Below are 10,850 nucleotides of genomic sequence, written 5' to 3'. Positions count from 1 at the left end.
TTCAGACCCCTTAGCGACTTTTTTTTTTTCTAAAAGCGACTAGCGACAAATCTGGCGACTTTGCTGGTATTATTGGAGACTTATTTATGACGACTTTTGACGTGAAAACGCGTGTCGCTCTTACTCTCAACAAGCAGCGGTGCTGCCATGGGCACATCACCCGTGCCAAAGCACTCACAGGCGGAGGATAGTCCTCCCCAGCTGCTATCAGGGCAGGAGATGTTCACACCTATGCCTCCAAACGGCAAATGAATCGCGCATGAGCGAAGCCGCTGCTCCCGCACTGACTGTAATGCAGTCAGTTCTTCTTTACTGTTATGCTGTTTTGTGGATCACAAGGTTTAAAACTACTATAAACACACACACACACAACACACACACACACACACACACACAAAGTAACTCCACCAGAGTGCCTATTTCGGGTCACTTTTGCCGGTCCAAACCCGGATAAAGGAGCAGGGTTGGAATTGTGACATTAAAAAGCAATAATTACTAAAAGAAATTTAATTTGTAGTTCTAAATAAATTCTAACTGCATTTAGGACGTTTTTTACTCACTTTATGTCTCTTCCACGATGTTATTTCTCTCTCCAACAACGTACGTTACAATTACATTAGCGTGACCAATTATGCAAATTAGGCGATGACGTCATTTAGCGACTTCTAGGACAGCGATTTTCCTTACTGAGGAGTTGGCAACACTGGTTCAGTCAGTCTAGTTTCACTTTCCTTTGAGAAAAGTCCAACCTCCGTATTCTCTGATTTTTTTTTTCTTATTTTCTACGGTTGAAATCATGGATGTTTTGCTTGAGGAAATAAGAAGCATCGATGAAGCAGCAGCTTCTGTACTGGAACGTAAGTGGCAGTATTTTGAGAATATTTAGGCTACGTCCACACCTACACGGGTATTTTTGAAAACGCAGATTTTTCTATGCCTTTGCACCTTTCCTCCACACGTCACTGAAAACGGAGATTTAAAAAAAAAAAAACTCCCACGGTGGAGATTTTCGAAAAATCAGTTTTTGCGTTTACGTGTGGACGCGGAAAACGGAGGTAACGCAGCGTCAAAGGTATGCGCCACGTTATTAGCTGTGTCCAAAGTCTTAGGCTGCTTCCTTTTTTTTTTTTTCTTCTTTTTTTTCTCCATCTTTGTTTCAAGAGGAACAGTAACAAATATAATGTATTGCAAAGTTATAATACAATGGAACAGTGTGTCAAATTAAATAGCTAAGATACATATCAAAATTAAAAGGGGAAAGAAGAAAAGGAATAAAAAAATAAAAGAAAAAAGCGAGAGATACAGTGACATTGAATAATTAAACAAGGACATATTACAAATATTTACAGTTTTTAAAGCTTTTTTGTTGTGAGAGGAGCAAATTGTATTCACATGGAGTTCAGTTTCTTTCCTAAAACTGAGAAAGTTTGGTTTCTTGCTTGAGAACTTACATTTAAGGATATGGTATTTGGCGAGGAGTAAAATCAGATTAATGAGGTAAAAAGCATTCGAGTCTTTCCTACTAAAGTCAGTGTAACCAAATAACACATTTTGGTAAAAAAGCACAAAATTTGATAAGATGTTCTTAGAGATGAAACTAGCGATATCTTTCCACAAAATCTGCATAAAGGTACAAGACCAGAATAGATGCGAGCAGGTGTCTGGGGCAATCTTACAGAAGGAGCAAAGAGTATCTATATCCCTCTTATATTTTTGAAGGAAGCATTTAACAGGGTAGAATCTATGAATTAGCATAAATGAAATTTCCTTCACTTTGTTATTAAGGAGGAATTTTTGTGGCAAAGACCAAACTTTTTTCCAGTCAGTGTCCTTGACAAAATTAGACCAGAAAGAAATGGAAGGAGGAATAGAGACAAGTGACTCTTGGAAAAAAAGACCTAACCTTGGCATTCACACCTTTACAAGAGGAGAAACAAATCTGACCTAAAGGAGTGTCTCTCAGGGCAGGGCGGGACATGAACAGGAGTGGGGAGGTGGCATTTCTAAACAACGTGGACAGAGCAGAGGGTATGGCATCAAAAACAATATAAAACTCCCTTGGGGATACCGGGATGTTATTATCTGGATAGGAACTCTGAGTAATTGTATAATAAGCCTGCGTTATTGAATAGTTGACTTCCCAGAAGAATACCATTATTAAACCAGTGTTCAAAGAATAGTGCCTTATTCTTGTAAATAATGTTACAGTTGTTCCAAATATAATATCTTTGTGGAGAAAAGTTATGTTTATAGATCAAGGACCATGCCAAAAGAGCTTGTTGGTGAAAGTTTGAGAGTTTAATTGGGATTTTCTGAATATTGTAGTTGCAGAGAAGAATAAAGTCCAAGCCACCCAAATGTGAAAAGATATGATGAGAAATGAAGTTCCACATAGAGTTAGGGTTTTTGAGATGCTTTTTAATCCAATTTATTTTGAAAGTATAATTTAGGGAGCTGAGATCTATCAAATTTAAGCCACCATTGTTATAATTGTTCATAACTACGGATTTGCGAATGTAGTGAATTTTGTTTTTACACAGAAAATTAAATAATATTTTATCAACAGATTTGCATGTAGAGTTAGTGACACGTAAAGATTGAGCAGCATAGGTCAGACGAGAAAAACCCTCGGCCTTGGTGAGCGACGTTCTACCCTTTAGGGACAAATCCCTTTGCAACCAATTGTTGAGGACATTTTGAGTTTTATTGATGATAGGGTTAAAGTTTAGAGCGTTCCTAGAATTCACATCCTTGGTAATAACGATTCCCAAATATGTTACACAACTTTTCACTGGAATACTGGAAACATGGGACACAGTACACTTGTTCACTGGTAGCAGTTCACACTTATTGAGGTTGAGGAAGAGGCCAGATGCTCTGGAGAAAGACTCAAGGGTGCTGATTGCAACTGAACCCTGAGAAACATCTTTAAGGAAGAGCACTGTGTCATCTGCCAGCTGACTGATAAAAATCTCTCTTCCTGCCATGTTAATACCTTTGACTGGACTTGCTTTGATCTGTAGATTTAAGCACTGTGCTGCTAACACAAAGAGAAAAGTAGACAAGGGGCACCCTTGGCGGACCCCATGTTTAAGAGAAAATCTGGGGAAAGTACCACAAGGAAGTTTAATGGAACTATTACCATTAGTATAAAGGGTCTAACACATTTACTAAAAAAGGTACCAAAGCCAAATTTATCTAGAGTAGATAAAATAAACTCGTGTTCCAGAGAGTCAAACGCTTTGTAGAAGTCCAAAAAAAAGCAAGAGGCTTTCATCTTTAACAAGCTCAGAGTAGTCTAAGATATCTAAGATCAGTCTTATATTATTAGAGATATGTCGATTTGGCATAAACCCTGACTGGCATTTATCAATAACAGGGTCTAGTACTAATTTCAGTCTTTTGGCTAGTAAGAGTGCTAAGATTTTATAATCATTACTTATTAAAGATATTGGTCGCCAGTTGTCAAGTAAGAGTGGGTCTTTTCTGGGTTTAGGGATAAGCGTAATCAAACTTTGGCATAATGTCGGGGGGAGTGAGCCTTTATTTACACTTTCCATGTAAACTTCTTTTAGGAAGGGGTTTAAGATATCGGAAAATGTTTTATAAAATTCTGTCGTTAAACCATCAGGACCTGGGGAGTTATTACATTTTAGCTGACTGAAACTTCTTTCAAAGAGACTGGTCTGTCACAGAAATCACTGTCCTCTTTGGACAGCTGGTTAACATTAGGGATGGAGTCAAAGAACTGAGAAGCCAACTTCTGACAATATTTGGAAGTGTAGAGGTTACTGTAAAACTTCGCACAGAAGTTGGCTATTTTCTTTGGCTCATCAGTGATTGAACGCCTCCTCCTTAGGCTGCATCCTCCTGAGGACCTGGCCTTCGCGGTCTACGTGGGCCGGGTCCTCAGAAGGTTGGTAGGCCGGAAGTAGACGGCTGTGAAATGGGACAGTCTAGCCTTCAGATTTGCCTCACCGCTGTCTCGGTGGAGTTTACTAGACTCGGCCGTCTGCTCCTTGCTATCTAAAATATAACAGGACACTGGTGTAAATTCTAGACCATCTCATACTTCTGTTTAATCAGATTTCTATTTGATGTTTATTCAGCTGTGTGAAAACCAAGGAGGAACCCACCCGAGGGATTAATAAAGTTTCATTTTACAGTGGCTTGCAAAAGTATTTTGTCACATTACAGCCACAAACATGAATCAATTTTATTGGAATTCCACGTGAAAGACCAATACAAAGTGGTGTACACGTGAGAAGTGGAATGAAAATCATACATGATTCCAAACATTTTTACAAATAAATAACTGCAAAGTGGGGTGTGCATAATTATTCAGCCCCTTTGGTCTGAGTGCAGTCAGTTGCCCATAGACATTGCCTGATGAGTGCTAATGACTAAACAGAGTGCACCTGTGTGTAATCTAATGTCAGTACAAATACAGCTGCTCTGTGACGGCCTCAGAGGTTGTCTAAGAGAATATTGGGAGCAACAACACCATGAAGTCCAAAGAACACACCAGACAGGTCAGGGATAAAGTTATTGAGAAATTTAAAGCAGGCTTAGGCTACAAAAGATTTCCCAAGCCTTGAACATCCCACGGAGCACTGTTCAAGCCATCATTCAGAAATGGAAGGAGTATGGCACAACTGTAAACCTACCAAGACAAGGCCGGCCCACCCAAACTCACAGGCCGAACAAGGAGAGCGCTGATCAGAAATGCAGCCAAGAGGCCCATGGTGACTCTGGACGAGCTGCAGAGATCTACAGCTCAGGTGGGGGAATCTGTCCATAGGACAACTATTAGTCGTGCACTGCACAAAGTTGGCCTTTATGGAAGAGTGGCAAGAAGAAAGCCATTGTTAACAGAAAACCATAAGAAGTCCCGTTTGCAGTTTGCCACAAGCCATGTGGGGGACACAGCAAACATGTGGAAGAAGGTGCTCTGGTCAGATGAGACCAAAATGGAACCTTTTGGCCAAAATGCAAAACGCTATGTGTGGCGGAAAACTAACACTGCGCATCACTCTGAACACACCATCCCCACTGTCAAATATGGTGGTGGTGGCAGCATCATGCTCTGGGGGTGCTTCTCTTCAGCAGGGACAGGGAAGCTGGTCAGAGTTGATGGGAAGATGGATGGAGCCAAATACAGGGCAATCTTGGAAGAAAACCTCTTGGAGTCTGCAAAAGACTTGAGACTGGGGCGGAGGTTCACCTTCCAGCAGGACAACGACCCTAAACATAAAGCCAGGGCAACAATGGAATGGTTTAAAACAAAACATATCCATGCGTTAGAATGGCCCAGTCAAAGTCCAGATCTAAATCCAATCGAGAATCTGTGGCAAGATCTGAAAACTGCTGTTCACAAACGCTGTCCATCTAATCTGACTGAGCTGGAGCTGTTTTGCAAAGAAGAATGGGCAAGGATTTCAGTCTGTAGATGTGCAAAGCTGGTAGAGACATACCCTAAAAGACTGGCAGCTGTAATTGCAGTAAAAGGTGGTTCTCAGGGGTAATGACTCAGGGGGCTGAATAATTACGCACACCCCACTTTTCAGTTATTTATTTGTAAAAAATGTTTGGAATCATGTATGATTTTTGTTCCACTTCTCACATGTACACCACTTTGTATTGGTCTTTCACGTGGAATTCCAATAAAATTGATTCATGTTTGTGGCTGTAATGTGACAAAATGTGGAAAAGTTCAAGGGGGCCGAATACTTTTGCAAGCCACTGTATCTAATCTAATCTAATAACTTTAATCTCAGCCAAACCGATTTACTCATGAACAAATAAAACACTGAAAAAAGCCAAACAATAACATTTTTAGTTTATATAAGTGACTTATATATTATGTTTAACCTGAGTAGCGAAAGACAGCGGTGATCTGAAAATGATGTGCCGGGAGTTGTGCCGTTCTCGCCGGCTCTAGTGACCCTCGAGCTCCCGGTCAGCTATCCAGCGGGTGGGTAACAGACGTCTATGAAAACGTCAGAGCACTTTTGCAAATATGTGATGTCTTGATAAACCATGCAGATATTTGAAGTTTACACAGCTACATTCTCACCTGAAAATATGTTAAAAGTTTATTTTGTGACCCAGAAAGAGTAATAAGAGTAATATTAAAACTTAGTAGCGGCCGCCATTGTTGAAAACTGGAATTGGCTGGGCCACGCTATGAATTCTGGGATATGGTGGGTCACGAAGGACACACCCGACCCATCCTTCAGATTTGGGGAAAAGGAGGACACATTTGTCGGCTGCATTTGGAGGAGACTACGAATTGTGACAGCCTTCATCGTGTCGCTGTGACGTAATCGGCCTACTAATGCGGCCTCAGGAGGATGCAGCCCATGAATTTGGACACTCCCATTGTTTCGGTGAAATAAATTTCTACGATGGCGGACTTGGACAAAATACTGTTACTGTTAATTTTACTCTCTGCAGTGTTTAAATGCTTACATATACACACACAGTTGCTGTCCCTCCACACATAGGACTCAGTTCTGCTTCTATGCGCCATCTTTGTTTACTCTTTCCCTCCCAGGCTTCTAGACTACTGATTGGCCAACATTTCTAGGAATATATCCACCACCTGTTGCTTTGGCATGTTCCTGGCAGTGTTTTTCTTCGTTTTTGGCGTTTACGTTTTTTTTTTAAACGAAAACGGAAAATCTCTGTTTTCAAAAATACCCGTGTACGTGTGGACGTAGCCTGATTCTTACTGTCAGAGTAAATAAGATGTAAATATTTATTTACATAGTTACAGTAAGTAGGCTCCATTGTTGCAACAAATGAGTATTAGGTGTCAGAAACACATGGACTACCGTTTATGCAAGAAAAAACCTAACTGAACCACAAATTGAATTGCAATGAACTGACTTTATATAATCAGGAGACTACGTGATCAATAACAGATCTGCTCTTTCAGTGGCAGATTTGACCAGTGACTCAGATCTCCAGTCACTGACTTTGCAAGACCTGGGTGAGCTGCTCCCTGGAGTTAAAAATGTCAAACTGAGAAGGAAAATCTTTGATATAATACAGATGCAGGTAAGCAAGCAAGCTGTGTATAGGAGAGAGATTCAGATGGACATGTGTAACCCATATAGAAAGTCAGATCTGGACAATAAACACTTTTATTTGTTTTTCTTTGTTTCAGAAACCAATTGGTGTGCCTGTGAAAGAATTCAAGGAATCTCTCAGCGGTAAGTACAGGCCTGCTAACATTGTTGGCTTTTCCGTTTGATGGATTTGGATAAGCAGAAGAAAATAGATGGATGGATTTAGGATGTTTTGGGGCAGTTTTAAAATATGACCTGCAGATTTTTATACATAACTTATACAAATCTTTCCATCCAGCTGCCTTAACCGAAAATGGAGTCTTGGTGGACTACCTGAAAATGTTGAAGGAAATGAAGATCCAAATGAATAAAATGCAGGATTTCCTTGATGCACATATCAATCAACTGGAGGACTTCAGGAAATCTCAACCATTGCAGAACCAGGAGAAAGGTTTTAAACCAGTTGGTTTTTTTTAGTCTAATATTAGCGTGTTTTAAGTTCATGAGTGCAGATTCAAAGCTTTTACAGAGGGTAGCACACTTCAACTTAACATAAGTAAAGCTTTTTATCTGATCCAGTCCATTTATGCTGAATATGCATAACCCATGTCTTCAATACTGAATAGACACAATATCTGACCATGACTCAGCCATGGTATGTTGCTGCTATATTGTCATTTACAGGATAGATTTTCAGAAACCCCTTACATATAGTATATAACTATGGTATATGACTATATGGTAAATTATCACTAGAATACAGTTAAGATTTTTACATACGTTCATAAGATTTCTTTTTTTAATTTCTTGTAAATGTGTTATGTCATTGTACTCAACAGGATCTTTGTCAAGTAGTCACAATAGCCAAACTGGTGACCCTCCACAAACACAACAAGGTAAATCTCACTTTCTTTTACTTTACACTCCAGTCACACAGACACATGCATATGGAGCTATGTATGGCTATTATTAAATTTTAATGCTGTTTTAAATGTTTATTGAAAACAGCTGCCAGTAGTGCATTGCACTCCTCACGCTCTACTACTGTCAAGCGTGACCATCCAGAGAAAAGACAAGGTAAATTTAGCTTTTCACTGTTAGAATGTAAGGTTGTATTACTGACCAGGTGTTACTGTTTCCAACTCCAGGTAATATTCAATATTCACTTATTATATGTTAAAAAATCGCAAAAATCTAACTCAATACACTGTTATACACACAATATTGCCAGAAGTATTCACAAGTATTCACTAACCAAGACGACTTATTTCAGGTGTTCTAATTACTTCCATTGTCATAGGTGTATAAAATCAAACACCTAGCCATGCAGACTGCTTCCACGAACAAAACCAGTAGTGAAATTTTCTCACTGTTAAATATTTCAGTCAGCTGTTACTGGTATTATTACAAAGTGGAAGTGATTGGGAACAACAGCAACTCAGCCACCAAGTGGCAGGCCACGTAAAATCACAGACGATCCTGATGTTTATAGTGCACAGAGTCATGGGAATAAGTCCAAAGTGTTAGATGCAGTGGTGTAAAGCACGCCATTACTGACTTGACTGGCCTGGACAGAGTCCTGACCTCATCCCTACAGAACACCTTTTGGTTGAATTAAAGCAGAGATTGCGAGCCAGGGCTTCTCGTCAACATCAGTATCTGACCTCACAAATGTGTTTCTGGAAGAATGCTCAAAAATTTCCATAAACACTCCTAAACATTGTGGAAAGCCTGATGAGAAGAGCTGAAAACTTTTATAGCTGAAAACATGGGGCTGGCATCATATTCAACCATATGGATTAAGAATGGTATGCCACTAAAGTTCATATGTGTGTGAAAGCAGATACGTTTGGCATTATAGTGTATCAAATGATTAGGATCTATTAGCCTTTATATTTTGTTTTACTCTAAAAAATTGTATTGTATTAATCAACCCTAAAATGTTTTAAATTTCGGCTGCATATTGTAAAGTGTATAGTTACCTAAATATACATACTACTTTTCGAGAATGCTTAACATTTTTATATTTGTACTTAGGTGATCTAAATCACTATGTTTAAAACCTCTTCAACTCAAGACTTTATATTTAAAAGACTAGGAAAGCTCTGTTAATAATTCTATTAATTTTTAGGAAGTTTTAGCAAGAATTTGTTGTGCTACATTAATAAATTAATTTCACTCACTGAATAAAAGCCTTTTATTTTATTTACCATGAATGACTGTATTCCAGAATATTTAATTTGATTCTCCTGCGAATTTAACTTGCTCTTTATTTGTAATTTTTTTGTATTATTTCTATAGCCACACTGAAGTACAAGATGGTGATCAGTGGAAAAACTTTTAATGCCCATCAGCAGATACTGGACAAAGTAAAGTCTGTAAGTGAGGATCCTGATTTGAATTTGATCAAACAGGAAGGAAGCGATCAGAATTGCCAGGCCATTATTGTCTTCTGTCCCATTGCTTCACGTATGGGGACAGATATTGATGCAGCCATGGAGCGAGTCACAGGTAAGGGAAAGAATTAAATTAAACATCCATTCAAAAAATTGCAGTTGTGTTCAATGAGACATTTTTGAGGTTGAGAATATGACCTGAAAGTAACTCATAATAATTAAGAGATTTTAAAAGCATCATGAATGGCATGAATATTGTCTAATCTGTGGCCATTCAAATTTTTATTTCTTTTAATACTTTTCCACTGTTATGTTATGTTCTCATAATACGTCCTCTTTTTTGCTCTCTGTAGGTTCTCAGCCTGTCATTCTGGTTTTGATGCATCACGCACATGAACCCAAACATCTAACTTTAATGAAAATACAGACTAATGTTTCTAATGTTGTGTCACCATTCCATATATTCTACCATGAGACAGTGAATGGATTGTTGCAGTGTCAGCAAAATAACAGTGCCATTTCTGAAATTCGAGATGCATTACTGAAGCACGCAGATATTCAGACAATTACAGATACAACTGGAAAGACACAGAATGTGGCTGCTAAAAGTAGTAATAGTGGTGGTAGTATTAGTAATTCATTAATGAGAATTCAATCCTTTTTTGGTAAATAATGATAGTGTAAAGTCAGATATAACAAGTCAAAGAAACTGTAAATATGTCCCATGCATTACTCTTTTGTAATCCGCTTTTTTTTGCACTGTATCACTTGAGCAGTGTAGATTGCTCTGACCGTTTGCATAGAAATTGAGGATTTTATGGTTTTGATCATGCAAAAGAATTATTTTGTGCATTGTGAAACAAAAGGGCAGCACAGAATTGCCTTTGTGGTCTTTATTTCAGTACTTTAAGATATTTCAGCTGTAAGGGTAGTTGCAGAGTCAACAGGTATGATCATGAAGTGTCAAAGAAGAGGTCAGAGACACAGTATATAGGGTGTAGATAGTCATAAAACTACTTTCAACTGTACCAACTGCTATTTATCTCTAAAAAAACAAAAGTGACAGTTACAGCTGTATGTACACAGTGACACCGTAAGTCTTTTGATCACTAAGATAAATAATCAATGCATTTCTATCAAAGTCAAATGTATTGTGATTAGTTTCACGGTTGCTATGTAAATCTGCAAGTTAATTTCATCTTTCAGAAAAAAAATCAAGCCAATGTTTAAAATTGTGAATAAAAATGTAAATACAACATCTGTTGTCTTCTTTTTCTTTTTTCCCTTATTTTTTAAAAAATTGAGGTGTCCTCAAAACACCAGTGTATTTACAGTATAATTTAACCTAGTTCAGCTAATGTTTCTGCTGTTATTTTCTATA

The 10,850-nt window shown here is 38.4% G+C and overlaps 1 protein-coding gene across 3 annotated transcripts; it reads left to right on the top strand.

Moving 5' to 3' along the window:
- The first annotated feature begins 674 nt into the window (after nt 1-674).
- On the top strand, nt 675-10,725 carry LOC120433062. Of its 3 annotated transcripts, none has more exons than XM_039598577.1 (8): nt 675-857; nt 6,941-7,062; nt 7,172-7,217; nt 7,372-7,524; nt 7,913-7,969; nt 8,082-8,150; nt 9,488-9,584; nt 9,823-9,854. In XM_039598577.1, exons 1-7 carry the CDS (start codon nt 797-799, stop codon nt 9,559-9,561), a joined length of 582 nt encoding a protein of 193 aa, XP_039454511.1. In that variant the 5' UTR covers nt 675-796; the 3' UTR covers nt 9,562-9,584; nt 9,823-9,854. The 3 variants fall into 3 exon arrangements, with proteins under 3 accessions (XP_039454511.1, XP_039454512.1, XP_039454510.1); XM_039598576.1 differs by having other exon boundaries at nt 681-857; nt 9,375-9,584; nt 9,823-10,725; XM_039598578.1 differs by lacking the exon at nt 9,823-9,854 and having other exon boundaries at nt 677-857; nt 8,347-9,515.
- The last annotated feature ends 125 nt before the right edge of the window (nt 10,726-10,850 follow it).

The sequence above is a fragment of the Oreochromis aureus genome, linkage group 15, assembly GCF_013358895.1.
Source record: "Oreochromis aureus strain Israel breed Guangdong linkage group 15, ZZ_aureus, whole genome shotgun sequence".
NCBI classification, from domain to species: Eukaryota; Metazoa; Chordata; class Actinopteri; order Cichliformes; family Cichlidae; genus Oreochromis; species Oreochromis aureus.
Note: the sequence above shows the minus strand (reverse complement) of the source record. Positions and strands in the feature narration are given on the sequence as shown.